Genomic DNA, 23,618 nt, shown 5'->3' on the forward strand with positions numbered 1-23,618 from the left:
GATTCCTAGATGTCCCAGGCAGGTTAGGCAGCAGTGCCCCCCCAACCCTCACCCCAGGGCTGGGAGGTCAGGTGTGGCTGCCCATGAGTAAAGTGGAAAACCTCTCTCTTGTCTCCTCAGGTTAGAAATCTGTGCTACATGGTAACAAGGCGTGAGAGAACAAAACACGCCATCTGCAAACTCCAGGAACAGATATTCCACCTGCAGATGAAACTGATTGAACAGGACCTGTGTCGAGGTAAGCATCTTCCCTGCCCCCCGCCGGCCACCGCTCAGCGTGCACACTCTCAATGGGCCAGGTCCCAAGGAGGGTTTGTGTATTCAGGTCCTAGTGGGGGCCACTGGCCCATACACAGACCTTCCAGAACCAATTAAGTAGGCCAAATTGGGATCTACTAGGGCCTCAGTTGTATGTTGGTTGGCAAGGAGCCAGAGATGGGAATGTGGGCATCAGGCCTCTCCTGAGGAGGCTTTCTGGTCCACTGGGGGTACGTAGGTAGTTCCAGGGCCATAGTGGTGCAGGAGTAGATTGCGTGTGCACAGTAGCTCTAAGCTGGTGTTGGGACAGGAAGGGGCCAGAAGCTAGAGAGCTTCCCTGAACCCCTGCGTGGCTTCATGTTGATCCTGAATCAGGCAGCTGCTCCAGAGATGGAAGAGGACCTCTGTGTTCTTTCTCTCTGACCTCATCTGATAAAATTTGGATGCCTACTAGCAGTTCTTTTTGTCTGTTTTCTTCTTTTTCTTTTAATTTTATTTTTTATTTTTTAACATTTACAACAGTGATTTCAGGAGTAGATTCCTTAGTGCCCCTTACCCATTTAGCCCATCCCCCCTCCCACACCCCCTCCAGTAACCCTCAGTTTGTTCTCCATATTTATGAGTCTCTTCTGTTTTGTCCCCCTCCCTGTTTTTATACTATTTTTGCTTCCCTTCCCTTATGTTCATCTGTTTTGTCTCTTAAAGTCCTCATATGAGTGAAGTCATATGATCTTTGTCTTTCTCTGACTGACTGATTTCACTTAGCATAATACCCTCCAGTTCCACATAGTTGCAAATGGCAAGATGTCATTCTTTTGATTGCCAAGTAATACTCCATTGTATAGATATACCACATCTTCTTTATCCATTCATCCATCGATGGACATTTGGGCTCTTTCCATACTTTGACTATTGATAGTGCTGCTATAAACAAGGGGGAGCATGTGTCCCTTTGAAACAGCACACCTGTATCCCGTGGATAAATGCCTAGTAGTGCAATTACTGGGTCGTAGGGTAGTTCTATTTTTAATTTTTTGACGAACCTCCATACTGTTTTCCAGAGTGGCTGCACCAACTTGCATTGCCACCAACAATGCAAAAGAGATCCTCTTTCTCCACATCCTCGCCACGTGTGTTGTTGCCTGAGTTGTTAACGTTAGCCATTCTGACAGGTGTTAGGTAGTATCTCATTGTGGCTTTGATTTGTATTTCCCTGATGATAAGTGATGTTGATTGTCTGCTTTCTTCTTAAACTCTTCCCATGACATGTATTTAAGAGATCTGGAAATCTAAGGCCAAAGAATCTCCAGTGTCGCTGTTTTCTGCTAGTTGTGTGGATGTTGCCAGACACAGGGCCCTTCCCAGAGTGTTTACATGTTCAGAAGGGCAATGCTTAACTCAAAAAAGGTCCTCTAATGTAGAATACATGCAGCTCGGTGGCAAGATATTTTGAGCCAGGAGCTGCCGCTGCTAGTTCAGCCTCTGGGTCAGGCTAGGCCTGCAGTGGAGAGGAACCAGAGCTGTTGGGCCACCCCCAGAACGAATGACTGAGGACCTGGTACTGCCCCACCCTTGTCTGAGCCAAGCTGCCTCATTTGCACTTTGGGATCACCACCTACTCTGGCCCAAGGAACCAGCCCTGCCAAAAACAGGTCCTGGGTGAGGCCGGGTCGTGTCCATGAGAAGGTCAGAGCTTACCATGCATCCCCAAGACTGGCAGCTTCCTGGCTGCCAGAGCTCTCCAGGCTCCTTCTCCTCTGTTGATTTTTTCAGCGAGTATTAAAACTGAGTGTAGACAGGATGCCAGGCCCTGTGCCGGGTACTGCGGGGCACGCTGCCATGGGCGGAATGGATAGGCTTCCTGTCTTTGTGGAGCTCACCATCTGGAAAGATAAAGGAAAGTGGTACCCAAGGGGCTGCAGTTGACACCAGTGCAGGGACAGAAGTACCAGAGATGGCTTCACAGCAGTGGTGATCCTGGAGCTATGTGTCTGGCTTCTTAGGACCTCACTGTGGTGAGAGGTCCAGCTGCAGAAGGAGAGGCCCACAATCAGGGTAACAGAACGTGGCAAGGCCTGTAGTACCCTCAGGCACAGGATTACAGAAACGAGGTCAAAAGCCAGGTCTGCATCCGCACACTGAATCTGGGGACGTTTGCAGCTCCTGGAGCTGAGTGGCAGCATCAGGCATCCTTTTGTTCAGAGCGAGACATGTGGGGAGAAGACTGGTTTGCCTCTGCCCAAAACTGATGACCCCTGGGATGGGCATATGGCTACAAGCATATCGTCGAGGCCTGTCTGGCCGGAGCACTGGAGAAGCCTTCCTGTGGCAGTTATATTTAGGCCATGAACCAGTTGAAGAGCAGTAAAATTTGGAATCCTAGAGGCTGGAGCTTGTCTTTTTAGAGAAACTGGAAGGAGGCTGGCATAGCAGCAACTTGGGCAAAAGAACCACGTCTCAAGTGAGGTTGGGGTCTTGCTAGGATCAGACGTGCAAGGTCTTGTAGCCTCAGAAGGAGCTCAGACTTTCCTGAGGGCACTGGGAAACCTTAGAAATCTCCCTCCAGAGCATGTAGGCAGGAGTGTCATGTCAGAGATGAGGATTCTGAGGTTGCACAGGGGATTAGTAGCACAGCTAGGGAGAGTCCATATCCCTCAAATTTCTTGTAAACCTTTATCTGAGAAGCGCTCCAGACTCCTGCTGAAAAACTTAGGAGAAGATTTCTGGCAGCTGGGCCTCCCCCTGCAGATGTCCCTCTTCTGCTCCAGTGTTCTCTGTGGCTCCCTAAACCTGTGTGGTCACGGACCAAAAGGATATAAGGGCCAGGTGTGCACCCCGAGTCTGCTATCTGCTGTGTGACCTTGAGAGCAGATCAAGAAGCCAAGGCAGGAGACTTGCTCATGGGACTGACCACTATGGCTGGACTAGAACCCACATCTCTTGACTCCTCAGATAGTCCTCAGACTTCTCTCCACATCCATGTCTGGCCGCTAGGCCTAGCATTGAAGGCCCTGACCTGGCCACTCACCTGTAGTTACCCTTTGCACCCACCAGGACTCCCACCCCACCCCGACATCTATAGGCCATGTAGATGTCAGACTGCATTCCAGGTCCTGGAGGAGGGTCCTCCACCCACTTTGTGGCCCTGCGCCCTCCCCAAGCCATTCAAGGGCAGCAGTAGGCACTTACCTTCTGTTCCCCACCAGCTGTCCCTGACTCACAGGAGCCCCATTTATCCCAGGTCCTGGGGCTCTGAGCCTAGGACACATTAGCAGGGCAAAGTGACCTGGAAGTTGAGGCACAGGTGATAGAGGACTATCATATGGATGGCCCACAGTGATCTTGGTTTTGACTGAGCTGCTCGGGGTAACCGCCTCCCTCCTGCTCTCTCTTTCCCTGGCAGAGGGGTCTGGGAAGAGAGCAAAGGGCAAGAAGAGCGACTCGAAAAGGAAAGGCCGTGAGGGCCCGAAGGGCAGCCCCGAGAAGAAAGAGAAAGTGAAGGCGGGGCCCGACTCAGTCCTGGGGCAGCTGGGTGAGTGAGTGGCCACACTGGCCTGGCGGACATGGCCAGGCTTACACCATCACTCCACTTGCAGCCCCGAACCTAAGGCCAGCAAGGTCCACCAGCACTTCTGTTGCACAGAGTAGGAAGCCCAAGAGGGCTAGCCAGGCCCTTCCATGCCCAGGTGCTCATACCTTTTAACCATAAAGGAAAGTAGATAGGGTCTCTGTCCCATCTGGCATCCCAAGAAATTCCCCTTTTGTACATCTGGAGGCTGGGCCAGGGTCTCAGGAGCTGCCCTCACATTCTCTTAGCCAGACTCCTAGAGTCCCCAGGGGACATGTGGGCCCTCTGTGCCCTTACAGAATGTATCCCTATGCTGGGAAATGAGGGTCAGCCAGAATTCTCCATCCTGGTCCCACTCTGCTGGAATTTCTCAAATGAGCCCTCCCTTCAGCACTAGGGAACCTTCCTGGAGCCACCCAGAGAGACCCAAAGGAGTGGCCACAGGTATTGGCCCAGTACATGGTCAGTCACAGACTCCTTAGTGCTCCTACATTAAGCAGAACAGCCCTTGAGCCCTCTACCCCCCCCCCCCCCCAGCTTTGGGCTTTCTCTCCCAGGGTATCACATGCTTCCCCTAGAACACTTCCTCAGGGATGACAGTGGAATTATCCAGACCTGTCTCCAGCAGGGAAGCCTCATGTCATCTTGTATGTCCCTCATTCTCAGGAATGGGACCACTTGACCACTTGGGTATCAGAAGGAAGGCCCAGTTTCACCTGCTGGCCCTGACATCCAAGAGGGACCTTCTACACAGATGCACTTGGCTACCCTATCCAACTTGTCTGCTTCAGAAATAATTCTCACAAAAAAACAGCGCCCCCTGGTGGCCTGAGGCGTTTTCCTTCATTCCTTCATCCTCTGCGTCCCCGGGATGGGAGAGGTGCAGAGCCGGCTTCATGGGTGTGTGTACCTGTGCAGTCTCAAAGGGCTCTTGCTTGGTTTAATGCTCTACTGTTGTCACCTTGAAATACCTTAATAATTTTTGAACAGGGAGCCCACATTTTCACTTTACATTCTGGGTTCCAAATCATGAAGCCAGTTCTGGGAGTAGGTTGTCCTGGGGAGAGGGGTATATGGTGTGGACCCACATAGTCCCTCTTTGGTGGTGTTGACAGGAGGGATCAGCAAACAAGATGGCTTAATTGGGTCTGGCAAGAGGAAGAGAGGGAGGGAGGTGCACAGTGGCCTGCTGGGGAGGGTCCGGGAGGGCTTCCTGAAAGGGTGGGATACACACCTACGAGCGTCTCACTTGCTTCCTCTCTCCCCTTGGCCAGGCCTGTCCACCTCATTCCCCATCGATGGCACCTTCTTCAACAGCTGGCTGGCGCAGTCAGTGCAGATCACAGCAGAGAACATGGCCATGAGCGAGTGGTCACTAAACAATGGGCACCGCGAAGACCCCGCCCCGGGGCTACTGTCAGAGGAGCTGCTGCAAGATGAGGAGACACTGCTGAGCTTCATGCGGGACCCCTCACTGCGACCTGGGGACCCTGCCAGGAAGGCCCGTGGCCGCACCCGCCTGCCTGCCAAGAAGAAGCCGCCGCAGGACGGGCCTGGCTCACGGACGACTCCGGACAAATCCCCCAAGAAGCCCTGGGGCCAGGATGCAGCCAGCGGCAAGGGTGGTCAGGGCCTAGTGGCCCGGAAACCAACGCGGCGAACGCCTTCCCACCTGCCGTCTAGTCCCACAGCTGGGGACTGTCCCATCCCAGTGGCCCCCGACAGCCCCCCTCCTCTGGCCCCCGAGACCCTGGACGAGGCAGCCCCAATGGCTGCCGACTCGAATGTCCAAGTGCCTGGCCCTACAGTGAGCCCCAAGCCCTTGGGCCGGCTCCGGCTGCCCCGAGAAAACAAGGGAACCCGGAGATCGCCAGGTACCAGGCCTGATGCTGGGACAGGACCGCCCTCTGCTGTGGCCGAGAGGCCCAAGGTCAGCCTACACTTTGACACTGAGACTGACGGCTACTTCTCTGATGGAGAGATGAGCGACTCAGATGTGGAAGCTGAGGACAGTGGGGTGCAGCGGGCTCCCCGGGAAGCAGGGGCTGAGGAGGTGGTCCGCATGGGGGTACTGGCCTCCTAAGGCACCCCCACCCTGTCCCAGGCCCTGCCCTGGTCCTCCCACGAGGCCTCAGCCCAGTCACAACTGCCATTTCCAATCTCTGCTGAGTGTCTCAGATCCTTGAGACTGCCACTCTGTTGTGGTTTTATTTTTAATATAGAGAGAGTTTTGAATTCCACACTGTTGTCTTTCCTCTGTGCTGGCCTAGGACGTTAGAATTCCTTCCACGGCTCTGGCCGCAGGGGCTCTAGCAGGTCCTGTGCCCCATCCCCGCCGCGGCAGCACCCCGCCCCGGCCGACGCGGCATTGCTGGGCTCCTGGCTAGATGTAGGCGAGGCGAAGAAGAGCTCAGGACTCCAGCCCGCTGCCACTGGGTGACACAGACCGTCGTTTGGGCATTATTTCATGGCAGATGGGCCAGCCCAGGGCCTGCCCCGCCTTGCCCCCAAATTCCACTGGGGTCCATTTGGCGGGTCCTGCTGCACTCCACTGATCCCCAAGGAAGTATAATAAGTGATCCCCAGCCAGAGTCTACTCACTGTCACAAGCACAACGAGCTTATACAAGAAAGCACTGAGGGGGCGCAGAGGGCCCGCTGGTTCCAGAGGAACCACCGCTGTTCCTGATCAACCCACATCATCTGAGGCCTGCCCGCCCACCCCGCGACCCTCCACTCCCTTGCTGCTCCACCCCTGCCAGTGCCCAGCCCGGCGGCTCTGAGAAGGGGTTCCTAGAATCCTTCCTGAGCTGTGCCATTTACTCAGGGGACTCCCAAACAGCCAGCCAGCCGCCAGTGCCGGTGGAGGGCTGCAAGGGAGGGCCAGTGCCCAGACAGGGGCGTGGGGCTCAGACTCCCCCCACTTAGAGAATTGCTCTGGGGCTCCAACTTCCTTCCTTCCTTTGGGGCCAGTCTCGGCTGACGTCTGGTCACTCCCAGACAGCTGACCTGACAAGACCAGACCGTTTGCCTTTTCAAATTTTCCAGTCCTGCTATGAGATGAGCTTCTTCCTCGGTTTCCTTTTGGAAACTCCTCCTTCCAACAAGCAAGTGGGATCCCGGGGCCCGGGGCAGGCCGTGTTGGCCTGCTGTGGCTGTTTCAAGTCTTGCTGGATGTTCCTGGTTCCTCTGTCCCTGTGAGCCGTTACCCCCTTCCCTGGTTCTGCCCTCCCTACCCACCACCACCCACCCACCTTTTCTGTCCCATCCCCTAGGTCCCAGGTAGTTGCTCTGAAGAGTGTCAGTGGAGTGGCCCCAGGGTGATAGCTCAGGGAACAAACAATAAAAGGAATTCAGTGAAAACATGGTTTTTTTTTTGTTTTATGAATTACTCCTGGGTCACTTCCACCACTGGTGAAGCCAGAACTTCTCCGACAAGAAATCTTGCATAAGTCCAGTGAATCAGTCGAATCATTCTGTGGATGCCAAAGAATATTTTGACCATAATACAGCACAGCCTGGACCTGACAACTTGTCGCTTGGACTTTTTTTTTTTTTTTTTAACAGAGTTCTTTAGCAACAAAGTGTAGAGAGACATGTTCATTGTACACACCCAAGGAGAGGAGCCCAGGCTCTTGAAAGAAGATGTTGTTCTGCTGCTGAACCGTTGGAATTGGGACGCGGGAACCAGGTGTTGGGACTCCGGTCCTGGGCTGGGCCCACTGTGAGCTTTCCTAAACTCTGAAACTCACAGAGGGGAAGAACAGTGACAGCAAAACCAGCATGGCAAAGGTCTTCACCATGTGGTTCTCCCCACACAAACACTCAACGTGCAAATCGGCGGGATGGGCAGCAGCTTGACCACCCACCCCTGACTCCAGAACTTCCAAGGTACGACAGTGGCATTGTCATCGACTCACGGTTTCATGTGAATTTTAGCAAAACGGGAAACAAAGCTAGGACTCAGTTCAGAAGATCAGGCAAATGTGTCCAGTTGGAGTGGACTCGGGGCGGGCTTCAAGGATTCTGGGTGTTGGAATGGCCCAAGCTACCATGTGGAATTTAGTCTGCCTGCCGTCTTGGTAGTAACGGCCAGTGCAGTGTCCGCACCAGCGGCCCATCCCCGTTCTCTGTTTACTGCCTTTGAACAGTCCTCCTTCCTTCCCCGTGCTTTGGGTCACAATCTTGTCTGTGCCAGATTGCCCAGTCTGACCTCACAGGGAACCAAGTGAGGAGCTTAAAGAACAACCAAACTCTGCCAGGGGGAGAGGTGGGGTGCCAGGAATGGCTCCTGCCCAGTAGACTCCACGCTTGTCCCCCTCCCACGGCTTCATGCATATGGAAGCGAAGTCTGGGCTCCCTGGGGGCAGAGGCTAGGGCAGGAGGGCAGGAGAGAACACGGAAGGGAATATACTGGAGCGTGTCTGGCTGGGGTCAGGAAGGGCAGCCAGCACCCTTCAGGGGTACTCCACCCAAGTTGGCCTCTGGATTCCCTTCTGTGTTGGCTCTTGCTTTGGACTGGACTATCCCTGGGACTGTGTTCTGCACAGGGCTCAGGGATCTGTTAAGCTAGCTGGTGGGGGAGGTGGGAGAACCTTAACTCCCAGACCTGGCCCTAGAGCTGTTCTTGCCCCACAGCTGTCCACCTCTGGGATGTCCAGCAAGACCACACAGAGGACAAGGATACTGGTTCCCACCATTAGCCACAGCCCTTTTCACTCTTTTTCCCATCTCCTGTCCACAGTGTAGACAGCTTTGCCAACCCTGGGGTTGAGGCGGGAAGCAGAGAACGAGACAGAAGTCCTTTTGCAGGCCAGAGGCTGAGACAGATCTTTTGCTTGAGCACCTCTGCCCACCATACTCACTGGCCCTCTCCCAGGAGGGAGAAGCTCCTATTACTTCTCCTGGCTGCCATCCACCCTTCTCCTGGTCTTGGCTGCACAGTCCTCCTCCTCATCACAGCCAGGAAGGATGAGGTGCAAGGAAAGTATTTTTATGGATCACAAATGTATTTTAAAGTCAATAAGGAGAAGAAAGGTAGAAGGGTTTATTTTATTAAATGAGCTCTGACTTTGTGACAGTGTATGAGCATTTGCTATGTCAGGGTCTCGGTTTCCTTAGAGAAGCCACCTGGGTTTCCGGACGTGGGTGCCAGTCTGTAGGTATGCATGTGCCAGGGCACGTCTCGTGTGTCCACGTACGTGCATGTCTGTGTGTTGCGTTTGGGCATATTGTGGGACCTGCTGGGGCAATTTCTAGAGCATCGACTGCCCGATGATACTAACAGACATTGGCAGCAGCTGAACTTGGCATTTCCTTGCTCACTGCCAGATGTGGCCAACCTCTGGCCATGCCTGAAGCTCTGCAGAATGGTCTGGGTGCCTGTACCAAGGCCCTTGGGGAGGCCACTTCCCATGCCCCTGGCCCAGCTGGCCACATTGGCCAAAGAGCCAGGGCTGGAGTCTGGGACTTTTGGTTGTTCTTTAAGGCACTTCCTGCCACCTTGTCCCTCAGATGCACAACACTCTGTGCTCCACAAACGGCTCGGGGTGGGGGGATGATATGAATGTCACAGGAGGAGACACCTTCTGTCCTTGTTTCAAAGAAAGTGATGTGCCATTTGTTAATATACAAGAGAAATATTGAAAATATATTGAAAAGAGCAATTTTAAATTATTTTTGGCTTATGTTGCAATATTTATTTTCTTGTATTAGAAAAGATTCCTTTGTAGAGAAAAAATGTATTTTTCATTAACGCAAAGACCTATTTCTCCTTTTTGTACATTGTCCATGTTCGCTACCCTTAACGAGCAATAGAATGTATGGCCGCTTTGCCGTGGCCAGTGCCCGCCATGCCCTGCATGATTCTGTGTTGCCGCTGCTGCGTAGCTCCTAGTCCCATCCTGTCCCACTCACTCATGAGGGTTTCCAGACCCTGGCCCCAACCAGGGCCTGTGTCTCAAGGAGCCCTTTGCACTCCTCGTGTGTTGGCAAACGCAGTTAATAAAGCAATGTTTTCTGTGCTGGCTGGTGTGCGGCTCTGTTACATTCAGTGGAGGAGGGGGTCCACAGCCACCAGCCGGCTAAGTGAGTCAGCGAGTGCTCTCAGCGCGTCCCTCGGAACCTACTGCTACCTCGTAAAGAGTGCTAACAGGGATGGGCATAGCGCTCATCCCATACTGTATTTCAGGGCAGTATTTCATTTGTTTCTTGATGTTGGCATCCCCCGGAATTCAGAGCCGGTGAGGGAGGTACCCAAAGCCACACCTCTGATAAGAGGGGAAATTCAGTGTCACAGGCTAGACTGCTGTACTCTTCCCACCTCCCGTGAGCCACCTTCCTGGGACAGTTGGTAGGTTTGCCAGGAACCTTGGGCATCTGTCCCTACATCAGGAGAGATGTTGGCCCAGGTGTGTGTTTTCCATTCATTATTTCCTGAGCACCTGCTCCATGCCAGGCTCTGGAAAGTGTTAGGAATGTAGCTACCATCCCTGCCTCCCAGGGCAGCTCACAGACCCAACAGGGATGCAGATGATGAGGGAACTGGGAGATATGGAGGCCTGGGCTGATTGGGGGATGGGAGGCTTCAGGAAGAGTTTCCCTAAGGAAGAGACACCACGCATTCATTTGGCCATTCAACAATGAATCTATCGGCCATATACCTCGTTCTGCCAGTGTGGTGGGTTGTATACCACTAGGGTCCCGCCATCTAGAGCTTCCAGGCAGTGGAGACCTGAAGAATAAACAGTTGCTTGGTCAAGGGCAGCTGGATTAAAAAGGGACAACAGAGTTCCTGAAAGGGCTCGGCATGTGCAAAGATGCATCAAACTGCAAACTAGGAAGGGGTCTTGAACCTCCCCTGAGAGCCCCAGGGGAGGCAGTTTGGGAAGGGGGTTGAATTGGGACTCAAGCTTCTGGGACCACTGACTTGGTTGTTTGCTGTTTTGTCACTGGTGCAATGGGCAATAGGTCCCCAAGGGTGCCTCCAGATCCAAGGTTCTGTGACTCCACACAGCAGAACACATGGGAGCCAACCCAACTGGCTGGCCTTCGGAGCTGTCTGCTCTCTGGGCCAGCTGCCCTGGGCTCGGCACCCCAGCCTCCCCCTCCTCCCTCCCTCCGCCAGCATGACGCCAGGCTCACTGGGCCACCATGGTCCAGATGAGGGCTGCAGGGGGCCTGCCGCAAGACCCACACCTGAAAGCTGACCTAGCTGATAAATGTGGAGCAGGAGAGGCTAAGACACCTGTGCATCTAAAGCAGCAGTGTTCAATAGAAATCAAGTGCAAGCACACATGTAATTCTAGTAGCCACACTTTTTAAAAGTAAAAATAAACAGGTAAAATGCATTTTAATTAATAATTATATTTAACCTATTAGATCCATGTACACTTAAACATGTAATTAATGTAAAACCATTATAATGAGATATTTTACATTCTTTCTTGTGCTAAGTCTTTGCAATTTATTACGTATTTCATACTTCTAGTGCATCTCAATTTGGGGTTTTGGGGGCGTTTAAGATTTTTTAAAAATGTTTTCAATGTTTATTTATTTTTGAGATGAAGAGAGACAGAGTGTGAGCAGGGAAGGGGCAAGAGAGAGAGGGAGGCAGAATCTGAAGCAGGCTCCAGGCTCTGAGCTGCCAGCACAAAGCCTGACGCAGGACTTGAACTCACAAACCATGAAATCATGACCTGAGCCGAAGCCAGACAGTTAACCAACTGAGCCACTGAGGTCCCCCTAGCAAATCTCAACTTGGACTAGCTACATTTCAAGTTCAATAGCTATGTGGCTAGTAGCTACTCCACTGGCACTGTAGCCCTACAGACCATCGGCTTTCTCCTGGGTTGCTTCTATGGGGGGAAGCAGAGGAGTAGACCTGGACTTAATTCCCAGCCAGGTCCCTCTGGGCTCCCTATCTTCACCCATTCAAGTCCATACAACTGCTTCATGGCAGGGGTCCCACAGCTGGTTGGTGACCCTAGGCCTTTGCTCCTGTTGCCTCTGCTGTCCCTGCCTACAAGGACAGGACAGGACGAGTGTGGACCAACCTGTCCACACCCTCATGAAGGGCCAGTATCTCCCAGGAAGGGTATGGCATTTATCTACCCTTCCATCTTGCCTGAATTGATTCTGTATTCACTGAGCACCTGCTACTGGGCCCTGAGGACATTAGGATGACCATATGTCCCTATGGAGAGACCAGGCCAGTGTGGGAGACAGACTTTAATCATGTAACCCCAGAGCAGTGTGCAATTACTGAGACCATATTGTGAGTGTAAAGCCGGGGGGGGAGGTGGTCTCTGAATTTCCCTTGTTCTCACCAAATTTCTGTCTGCAAGATGGGGTATGGGGTGCCATCTGCTGCTTGCCTGGCCCCAGCCCAGATGCCTCCACCTCCAAGTCCCAAAGCACACAGGGCCAGGACCAATCCTGCAGTCCCTAGTCTTAGAACCCTAGACCTCTTTGTCCCCAGGACACCAGTGACCCCCTCTCCATGGCCCTTTGGCCCTTCGTGAGCCAGCACAGAGAAAGATCTTTGCCTTCAGGAACAGGGAGGCTGTTAAAGGGACAAGAGACCTCCTGAGAAGATAAGGCAGTGATTTAGGCCTGTGGGGCATCCACCCTGGGTAGGGTAAGTGAACCAAGGATTTCCAGGCCCTGCTGTCCCCTAACTGCTAAAGCAAGGAAGGGAATCACTAGTGGTTTGCAGAGGGAGTGCTCCGTGTTCCCAGAGACGGCCTAAGTGCCTCTCCTTGCACCTCTGGCTGTGCCCAGAGGTGCCAGAGGCAGCCAAGGCCCTTTTCTAGGAGAGGGTTTCAGGACTCGGAGTCACTGTGGACCCATGCCAGAAATGCAGGTTGCTCAAAGTGGTCTCATGCTAGGCTCCCCTTCACATGAGACCTCCACACTCCAGCCTCCCCTGACCAGGCTCTTGAGGGCATCCATAAGGGCCAGTCCTCCACACTCTGAGCTGCAGCTGTCCCTGTTAGTGTCTGCTTCAGCCACCCACTCTTCATTACCCTGAGGAGAAGCACAGGCAGGACACAAGGCATAGTGATCACTATTTGGGGGTTGCTGATAAAAGAGGAGATCATGAAATAGGGATTTTAGGTCAGCCTTCTGGGGTTTAGGCAGACTTACTGCCAAGAGTCAAAAAGGGAGAAAAGGTGGGCTCAGTCAAGCAGGCAACTTGGGCCAAGCTGAGTGTATCGGGGTGGGGCTCAACACCCAGTGCTCCAAGCCAGGTCTGGATTTCAGAAGCATCCCTGCCATCCATTCTAAAGGCAACTGGGTTGGGATGCTAAAGCCCTGGTCCCGGTTTGTGAGGGAGACCTTCAGTGGGTTAGAATGTAGAGTTGCCAGATTTAACAAATAACAGTTTTGGACACACAGTGAAATTAGAATTTCAGACAAATACTGAATAATTCTTTAGTACAAATATGTTCTTTATAAAAAAAATGTTTAATATTTATTTATTTTTGAGAGAGAGAGAGAGAGAGAGAGAGAGAGAGAGAGAACATGAGCATGGGAGGGGCAGAGAGAGAGGGAAATACAGAATCCGAAGCAGGCTCCAGGCTCTGAGCTGTCAGTGCAGAGCCTGACGTGGGGCTCGAACTCATGAGCTGTGAGATCATGACCTGAGTCGAAGTCGGATGCTTAACCACATGAGCCACTCAGGCACCCCAAGTACAAGTATGTTCTAAATATTGCATCCTGTATTTTACCTGGCAATCCTAGTGTGAGCCTCTTGTCCTCCAAATATACTGGGTCCCAGGTAGAGGAGCAGTGTGGTGAATGATTTGCCATTGTGTATATACACTGAAGCAGATCCAAGACTGTCCCCACAGCCCTGAAATTCTCACCCTTGAAGTTCGAAAGCAATGGAAAGGGGGATGCAGCCACGGGCAAGGACATCCAGAACCCATGCTGCACCTGTCTAACTGTGCTAGAGCCCCCTTTACATCTCACATGCCAACCCAAGGCTGAACAGAACCTCAAGGTGTCCTGGAAGGGATCCTGCTCGCTAGGATTTGAGGCCCACAGACCATTTATTTGCTGACTCAGGTCAGCATCTAAAACGTTTATATTGTTTGCTATACTATTTGCTATAGCCAAGAGCTACAGCATGCCTGTCAAAAGATAATGGATAAAGAAACTGTGTTAGATTCATGCACTGAAACATACCCGGTCTTGAAAAGGAAGCAAATTCTGACATACGAACTTTAAACACATTTTGCCAAGTGAAATAAGTGATTGCAAAAAGACACATACTACATGATAGAACTTCTGTGAGGTACTTAAAGAAGCCGAGGGGTGGGCGCCAGGGCTGGGGGCAGAAGAGGTGGGGGTTGTTCGTGGGTATGTTAGCGAGGACCCAAAGGGGAGTTACTTGGATCAAAGGGCTGCAAGCTGTCAGTAGGAAGGAAGAGGGGGGAGGAACAAAAGCAGGGAAAGATTGTGTCTGTTTTAGAGAACAAGCAGTTCCCACCAAGGAGATGGAGGACCAGGTGTTCCACAGGATACTCCATTGTAGGAGCAAGTTTGAGCTGAACTGGAGCTGAGGACTTGCAGAGAAGCCCAGTAAGTTGCCCTAAAGTTACCATTTACTCATTCTAATATGAAGATTTCCTATGGGTGGAGGGCTTTTCAGCCAGTTTTGAACACACTGTGTCTGCACTAATGTTGGGAAATACTAAGCATGTGCAGTTGAACCCAAGTGTCTAAGTCACAAAATATGCGTAAGTTCCTTAATGTATCAAGCTCCCTGCCCTCGTTCTGCAGCATACTGAATAAAAGTCTCCTGTACTAACCCTAAGAGGAGACAGTGCTTTGACAGCTATCTCCCTGTCTCCTTACTTGTGACAAGTTACAAAAATTCTTTGACATTTCCTTGGGTTGTGTTCAAATTAATGCTCGCTCCCCCAGCAGCAAACCCCGAGTTGAGTTACATGTGTGGAGGCAGGATAGGGGGTTCTGGGGGTCTGGTGCATGGCAGTGTGCATATGGTTGACAGTAGTGTACTTTACACTTAGAAATTGCTAAAAGAGCAAATTTTATGCTATGTGTTTTTTTGCCCCAGTTAAAAAAAAATAGAGAATACTATGGGGGGGGGGGTGGGAATCCCAGCTGCATTCAAATGAAGAAATGGAATCTGGGGGGTTGGCATAGTGGAGAATTAAGAACCTGTATTTTGGTCCTTTCTGAGCCTCAATTTCTTCATTTTTTTAATGAGGATGAGAGTTCCGGCTGGGCCCTCCATGCAAGGTGTCTGAAAAGTGAAAGTGGGCATAGGCATCAGGTGGACAAAATGAGAAGTCACTGAAGGTGTAAGGAGAAGAGAAGAGGAGGTCTGACCGATGTAGCGTTGGCACACTGACCAGAAGTAAGGATGCCAGAGGGATCTGTTTACTAACTCTCACTTCCGGGAATCTGAGCCGGCAAAGCCTGGTTGTTTACAAGTTCTCCTGGGCCTCCCTACCCCCAGCCAGGACAACTGTGGTCTGGGGTCAGGGAAGGGACTGACCAAGTGCCACTCTTTGGGTGGGGGCTGAAATAGGGGGTGGTTATAAAACATCTGGTGGTCATCAGAAAAGCAGCTCATGTGACACCTATGACAGTCAGCTGCCTGGGCCTGAGTTCTTTGGCAGCCATCCTGTACACCTGAAACCTTGTAACCCAATAACTAGTGAATAGGACATCCCTCCTGTCCCCCACCTCCACCCCTTTGTGCAAATAAGGAATGTTCTATTGCTAGGGACTGAATGTTGTGAGCAACTTATTAAACTTGTAAGAGCAGCTGGGGTTTACAGGAGAAGCCAAGGGAGAAAAGTGACTCAGCAAAATAAACCTTTACCCGTGGGTGTTCCAAACTCCCATTTTGGGGATATGGGTGGTGACTGCCTGGTTCCAGTGGCAGATGCTTCATTCCATAGCGTTGCTTCCCATGCCAGCCATAACATTCATGCCCTTAGCATACAGAAGGAAGCCTAGGAGGCTTGGGAAAGAGCTCAGGCAGGCCTAATCGCTGTCTCATCCAATGTTAAGTCTCAACAATGAGTTAACATCAATGGAAGAGCTATGTGTCCTGTAGAAGCATCAGGAATCAGAAGGATGTTCAGATTTCAGGGACTGCCCCCACCCCCATAGGAGCACTTTCTTCTAGTCAAGAAAGGGTGTGGGACTGGCACCAACTTGCATCATTAATCCTGGCTCCTGCTTGGCCCTCTTCTGAAGGTCTGCATCTGGGTGACAGGACCTCAGAGTTTGGGAGTGGTGCGATGTGAAACCTCATGTTACAAACCACTTCTGTAGAAAACCTCTGAATTTTAATGACAGAGAGACTGTCATTTTAAAAAGCAACCCAGTGCTGGGGTACCTGGGTGGCTCACTCAGTTAAACATCTGACTTCGGGTCAGGTCATGATCTTACTGTTTGTGAGTTTGAGCCCCATATTGGGCGAGATCGAGCCCCATTCTGGGATTCTCCCTCACTCTGCCCCTCCCTCACTCACATTCTCTCATAAATAAAATGAAATGAAATGAAATGAAATGAAATGAAATGAAATGAAATGAAATGAAATGAAATAAAATAATAAAATAAAAGCAACCAAGTGCTAAATCATCAGTGCTAAGAAAGTCTTCCTTAAATTCAACTATAATTCTCTCCTTGAAACTTGATGTTCCTATTCACGGGTCACCCTGAGCACTGGAGCCACAGAGATCAGGTATAGTCCAGTGTTCACTGGACAGCCCTTTAGGCTATTTGATTAAGTTATCATGCCCATCTGACACTTCTTTGAGTTCAGTACTTTCCCAGGGGATTAGAATGGGGGGTATGTTCCTCCTTACCCCTACAATGACAGTTGTATTGCTTGATAGATGGAGCCACCAGACCCCCACACTTTTCAAGCAAAACCAGTCCCGGGTCAGAGGTTTGCAGAGAGAAGGGTCAGATGGGACAAATCCTGTCTCAGCTCCACCCGCGCCCCCCCCCCCCTCCTCCACTGCCAGCAGTATCCTCAGCAATTGATACCAGGGCTCAGTCAGGTGTTTTATAGGCTGGCAATCTCTGCTGTCTTAACAGCTTCAAGCTTGTTTTTCAGTTTTACCTCAAATCAGCATCTTCCCTGTTGTCAGTGCCACACACTCCTGTACACGTGTTCAACAATCAGTGTGGCATTTGAAGAAGGACACATCTATCCAGCTGGTCCCAAATTCAAATAGCATGTCCTGATCCTGATTTGATGGCCCCAAGAGCAGGCTATCCTGGTGGATCACTAGCTCCTACTGTGGGTTAGAAAACATGGTCATACATCATACAATATTGGGTTTTGGAACTGGTGTTAGAAATAACATGCTTATCATTACAGGTGAGAAACAGGTCGGAAGATGGGAAACAGGCAGCCCTATTTTCCTGCTTCCTCCTCAGGTCAGGCTTCATGCTCTCCAGTCTTTCCCTCCACTCTTGCCTTCTCCTAATACATTCTACACACAGTCCCCTTCAGGGGTCACCAGTCCCCAAAATTACAATGTGGCCTTTACTGCCATGCCCTTGTATTTGTTGGGTACCTACTTGGCACATCCTCTCTCACTCCTTCAGCTAACCAGTTTGTACTCCTTCTGGTGGTGCCTGCTTTCTAGAAACCTTCTTCGTAATGTTTGAGGGCCTTTCCCTTTGGCCTCCCACCATGTCTTGGGTATGTATGTGAAGCCAGGTGCCAGCAGGCAGGTGTTCAGGAAATGCCTGCTGACTAAAGGAAAGGCAGACAGGAAGTGGGGCTAAGCACCCAATCTAACACCAGCACAATACTTGGCAAGTGCCTGGTGATAAGTAATGGTTTCCCATATGTAAAGCTTTGTGTGTGAGAGGGAAAAAAAAAAAAGAGTGAGAGAACCCTAGTAGGGACCCTCACTATTTTGCCCAGCCCAGCACTGGCACATGGAATGGTAGGCAAAGGCTGTCTAATCATCAGGTAATCGGAAGGGTCAGAGCATTGCCTCTCCAAGGAGGGTGGCAAAATGAGGCCCTAGAGAATCCAAGAGGGGCCCCACTGCCACCCAACTTCCAGAGGACTGATGATACTTTTTTTTTTTTTTTTTAGTTAGTTAGTGTATGTATGTATGTATGTATTGATTGAGTGACAGAGCACAGGTGAGATAGGGACACAGAGAAGGGGGAGAAAGAAACCCAAGTAGGTCTGCACCGTCAGCGCAGAGCCAGACACAGGGACACGAACTCACGAACCCGGAGATCAGGACCTAGGCTGAGATCAAGAGTCCGATGCTTTACAGACTGAGTCATCAAGGTGCCCCAAGACTGATGATTCTGAGCCTGGCCCCATATAGAAACTGAGGTGGAGGAAAACTCGGGCTGTTCTCTAAATAGCTTCGTGCTCCTGCCATCTGCTGCCAGGCAGTCAGGAAAGAAAGCATCATTGCAGTTTCCTGCAGGAGCTGTCAGAGCTGTGTCCTTGTGCAAAAATCCTACAAACAAGATCCTACCTACTTTGCTTCTCTGGCGCTAGAGCTCTCCAGCTCTGCCCCTTACCCAGTCGTGCTAGCAGATGTTCTCGAAAGTGAAGTCCCCGCATCCTACGCGCTCCCCGCCACCCCAACGTCCCTCTCTCTTAGGCTCTGAGGGCTGCCCGCCGCCCCGCCCCTGCCGCTCGAACGCCTCTCCCTCATAGGCCAGAGCTATCCGTGGTGCCCGGCCCCCGCCTCCTGAACGCGGCTCCCTCATAGGCCGGAGCTCTCCCCACAGTCCCGCTCCGCGCACTGGTCCCGCCCCTGCGTCCATTTAAAGAGTCTTCACACGTACCACCCATCCCCTCCTTGCCGAGTGGCTTGTTTTGTGCGACGCTCCGTAGCTGCTCGTTTCCGCCCACGGCGCGGACTTCTTTAGGTAGAGGGACTTTTGGCCGCCTCGCCGGGCCCAGGCGACAGAGAAAAGAGCCAACGTGCGTGTGCTCCCTAGTGAGACCTCCAGAGGGAAGGGCAGCAGGCCGAGACCCACACAGAACTGATTTGTACGTCCCCTCAGGTAGCCTGACGCCTTTTCTTAGGACATCCCCCAATTCCTTGTCCCTAAATCAAAGCCTTAACTGCCCTAGTGGTTCCTCGCCTATTTTGGTTCACGAACTTATTTGAGACCCTGATGCAAACTATCGTTTTCGCAGAAGAATATGCCCACACAATTGAGCACGAGGTTCTGCATCAAATTTCAAGAGGTTCAGCTCATTCTGGTAAGTCAGCAACTCCATGTTAGGACTTGAGGCGCCTGGGTGGCTCAGTCGGTTAAGCTCCGACTTCGGCTCAGGTCATAATTTCACAGTTAGTGAGTTCAAGCCCCGCACCTCAGGTCATGATTTCCCAGTTAAGTTCAAAGCCGGGGTCGGTTCTCTCAGAGCTTAGAGCCTGCTTTAGATTCTGTGCCTCCCTTTCTCTCCCTCTCTCTCTCTCTCTCTCTCTCTCTCTTAATCAAAAAATAAAAAGACCTAGCCTGCCCCGAACACTTTTGCCTTTTTGGGCATAAGCCAGGGGCTATATTTTGTATGTAAATGTACATTATTAAATATATGGCTACCATTTGTTGAGTGTTTAGTACATTTTTGCAGTACATTTTCTTAATTTGTTTAAAATGTATATTTACTTTTGAGAGACAGTGCCCGAGTGGGGGAGGGGCAGAGAGAGGGAGACACAGAATCTGAAGTAGGCTCCAGGCTCTGAGCTGTCAGCACAGAGCCTAAGGTGGCCTTCAAACTCACAAACCATGAGAACTCATGAGCCATGAGATACCTGAGCCAAAGGCAAATGCTTAACCCCTCAGATGATCCATTTTTGCAGTACATTTTCTTAATTTATCCTTCTAACAACTTCTGGAGGTGGGAATTGTAATCTCCATCTGGAATTAAAAAGGTTAAGTCATTTGTTAATGCTAAAAAGAGAATTAATGGTGTTAAAACTCAGATCTCAGGAATAAAATTAAGGCCTTTCTCTATTCCTCCCATATTGAGAGAGGACAAGTGTTTGACTTTCCTCTTTCTGTTGCAACACAACTGAAGCATATCAGATGGTAGCTACTATTGTGGGTATAGTGTTATTGAATCACTGTGTTGTACACCTGAAACTAACCTAACATTGTGCATCAACTATTCTCGATCAATCAATCCGAAGCATAGGACCCACTCCCAAAGCTAACCATGGTTCATCATGCAGTTATTCACAAGTAAGCCACTAGTCCTGTTACCCTACTGTGATGTCTAAACCCCTTCCTGTGCCAAACTGTCATAACAAAATGTGCTTCCTCAGCTAAAGTTAAATGTTTTCTGTCTTCTTGTAAATTACACTAATTTACTTAGTCTAGAGAATCTTTATAACAAAACAGGGTGGCTAGAGGCAATGTTTTCCGAGTCCAGGAATTTATTTTTACAGAGATGTCACAGACGTGTCTCAGAGGTGACAGAATTTTATTTGGGTCTTGAAGGTGAAGAATTGGGATAAGGCAAGTGTGTCACTCCAAGTGAAAGGAATGTAGGCCGGAGGGGGGCCAGGTGTGGGGCATAAAGTGGATTAAGAGGTACAAACTTCCATTTATATAATAATTAAATCACAGAGATGAAAAGTACAGCATGGAGAATATAGTAAACAATATAATAATGTATGGTGACAGATGGTGACTAAACTGTGGGGAGCATGAAATAATGTATAGAATTGTCAAATCAGTATCTTGTACACCTGAAACTAATATCACATCCTGTGTCAACTGTACTTCCATTTTGTTCATTAAATGTTTATTTTTGAGAGGGCAAGTGGGGGAGGGGCAGGAAGAGGAGACAGAGGATCAGAAGCAGGCTGTTTGCTGCCAGCAGCGAGCCCGATGTGGGGCTTGAACCCATAAATTGAGATCATGACCTGAGCCGAAGTAGGAGGCTAAACCGACTAAGCCACCCAGGTGCCCCCAGTTTGTTTTTTTTTTTTAAGTGAAGTGCCTAGAATAGACAAAAGTCACCTTGCTTTTCTCCAAACTGCAGTCAATCTGGGATGGCTTCCCAATCAAGATATAGGTCTAGACAGACTTCAACCCCAACCCAAAGGCTAGGAGAACCCTAAAAATGGTTCTGTCACTTAGTAATGTTTGTAATCTCTGGAGTTTCTGAAATTTTGCTAATCCCAGATGAAATGGGACTATAATTCCACTATTGAGTTCACCTTTAGTTCCTTTTTTGCTCTCTCTCCGTCCTCCTGTACTTCACCTCTAATGATTTCTTCCTCTTTTTTACTTTTACAGCCATGAAATGTTTTTGACTAGAGGAATGTTTTACCCATTAACCCAAGCCCTTGGAATACAGTCAAGAAGGAAAGCCCTTCACTTCCTTTTTGCAACATAAAGAGCTTGTTTTTAGTGGCATATTGCCATCATTGAAATCAGTGACTTTAATAAACATTTTAAGTTGTTTGTTATGATGCCCCACATCGAAATCCACATTCTAAAGCAAGGGTTACTTTGTTTACCAAGTAACAGCCAGAATATTATTGATCCCTGAGGTCTAATTTTTTCTTTCTTTCTTTTTAATTTACTTATTTTGAGAGAGAGGAAGAGAGAATCCCACGCATGCTCCATGCTCAGCCCGGCATGGGGCTCAAATCCATGAACCTTGAGATCATGACCTGAGCCGAAACCAAGAGCCTGTTGCTTAACTGACTGAGCCACCTAGGTGCCCCCCTTTATTTATTTTTTTAAAGTTTAAGTAATCTCTGTACACAACATGGGGCTCGAACTTACAACCTCGAGATCAAGAATCACATGCTCTTTGAACCAGCCAGGTGCCCCCTTCATGTCTAATTTTTTTTTTAATTTTTTTTTTTAATGTTTATTTATTTTTGAGACAGAGAGAGACAGAGCATGAATTGGGGAGGGTCAGAGAGAGAGGGAGACACAGAATCTGAAGCAGGCTCCAGGCCCGACACGGGGCTGCAATTCACGGACCGTGAGATCATGACCTGAGCCGAAGTCGGATGCTTAACCGACTGAGCCACCCAGGCACCCCTAATTTTTTTTTTTAAGTTTATTTAGAGAGCGAGAGTGTGCATGTGTGTGCATACATAGGGAAGGGGCAGAGAGAATCTCCAGCAGGCTCCACACGGGGATCCATCTCACAAACCATGAGATCATGACCTGAGCAGAAATCAAAAGTCAGGCACTGAACCCACTGAGCCACCTAGGCATCTCTGATGTCTAATGTTAAATTGAGGTAAGAGGCTTTGTAAATATAGGCCCTGACCATGGTTAATGAACTGAATTGCAGTTGAACCTGGTATAAGGGATGCCACAGAAACAGGGCCTTTTCTTGGGACCTTTGTTTTACAGCTTTAGGACTTATTTTTAGTTACCAGGTTTTTAAGCCATGTCTTACTTTTTTTTTTTTTTGTTTATTTGAGAGAGCTTGAGAATGCATGCATGCATGCGAGCTGGGGAGAGACAGAGAGGAAGGTGGAGAGAATCCCAAGCAGGCTTCCCACTGTCAGCACAGAGCCCAACGCAGGGCTAGTTCACACTATGAGATCATGACCTGAACCAAAGAGTCAGAGGCTTAACCGACTGAGCCACCCAGGCACCCCGAGCATGGAACTCTTGATCTTGGGGTCATGGGTTTGAGCCTCACATTGGGGGCAGAGTTTACTTAAAAAAATAAATAAACTAGGGCACCTTGATGTTGATAAAACCAACTGGTTGCCCTATTTTTCACACTTCAGTGGGGTCAACATTGTAACAGTCCTACTCCAGTTTGCCCAGAAGTTGTTTTCAGGCAAATTAGGCCTTGGTACTTAAGCAGATTCTTGAGAATCTTTGTATAAAGGGAATGTTCTATTATCTTCATAATTTCAAGTCCAAGAAATTTCTAATGAGCAAAATGAAAATTACAGCTGGATGATAAAAATGGAACTTGACACTCGAGTTTTTAAAGACCAGGCTGGCATTTTATTTTTCTATTCCCGACACTCAAATTCATAGGGGGTGAATGATAATAGAACATAATCAAAATAACATACAAACACAATTCAAGAACATTTAACTATCTACTGTAGCTGTTCTTTGTAAAATACATAAAGGTAAACAGAAACATCTTTATATAAATTATACTTAACAATCTGTATACACTATAAAACCATTGTTAAAATTCACACTGAGATGCTAGTGCAAGCAGTGGTGTACAAAAGTGCAAACAAGGTTAGTGATGAAAAATTTATCACTGACTTACCACTTCAACAAACTCTGCATTCAAATACTGAAGGCCTCACCATGGAAAACACTTTGATCACTTTTAAGGAACATGACTGCATTCACCCTGAGTGCTCTGGCCTCAGCATGGCAACTGACTGCAAGTTCAGTTTAGGAGCAGCACCAGGGAATAGAGAAACCCATGTGAAGTTGGCTGTTCTGATGTGAATCTTCACACTTGATAACGATCACAATTCCAAAGGCAACTTATATGTCAAAAGCTGTAGGATTATCACCCCCCTGTACCCCAAAATATTTAAAACTGAAATTAAATTGAATCCTCCCTTCCCCATTAAGATGTATGCTGAAGAATTCATCCACTCCAGTGCAGCTTTTCTAAAATAATTCTGTGTGAAATCACTCAAAATTCTGCACTAAAATCCATTTGGTTGGGGACACTCCTGAAACAAAGTTTACTTTGGATAAATTTGCTTACTCGAATTACTTTTGATTCTATTTAAAAATAATGTGGTCAAAGCCCTGAACAGTATATCAGTGGTATTAAAATG

The 23,618-nt window shown here is 49.5% G+C and overlaps 1 protein-coding gene and 1 long non-coding RNA gene across 14 annotated transcripts in view; both read left to right on the plus strand.

The window, feature by feature from the left end:
- JADE2 (jade family PHD finger 2) overlaps nucleotides 1-9,848 on the plus strand; it is a 114,589-nt gene extending 104,741 nt beyond the window's left edge. For 11 of the 13 annotated variants that reach the window (XM_053221037.1, XM_053221050.1, XM_027076670.2 and 8 more), the window contains 3 exons: nucleotides 121-238; nucleotides 3,662-3,790; nucleotides 5,101-9,848. In XM_053221037.1, coding sequence (XP_053077012.1) covers nucleotides 121-238; nucleotides 3,662-3,790; nucleotides 5,101-5,909 — 1,056 coding nt within the window. In that variant the 3' untranslated portion in view covers nucleotides 5,910-9,848. The remainder of the gene's footprint in view (nucleotides 1-120; nucleotides 239-3,661; nucleotides 3,791-5,100) is intronic. The other 2 variants (XM_027076674.2, XM_027076664.2) reach the window with 1 other exon arrangement.
- A 7,335-nt stretch (nucleotides 9,849-17,183) lies between these two features.
- On the plus strand, nucleotides 17,184-22,951 carry LOC106989147 (uncharacterized). The gene is made up of 3 exons (XR_001432472.3): nucleotides 17,184-18,870; nucleotides 19,007-19,072; nucleotides 21,118-22,951. It is a non-coding gene; the product is annotated as an uncharacterized LOC106989147 (long non-coding RNA).
- The last annotated feature ends 667 nt before the right edge of the window (nucleotides 22,952-23,618 follow it).

Source organism: Acinonyx jubatus, chromosome A1 (genome assembly GCF_027475565.1).
Source record: "Acinonyx jubatus isolate Ajub_Pintada_27869175 chromosome A1, VMU_Ajub_asm_v1.0, whole genome shotgun sequence".
NCBI lineage: Eukaryota > Metazoa > Chordata > Mammalia > Carnivora > Felidae > Acinonyx > Acinonyx jubatus.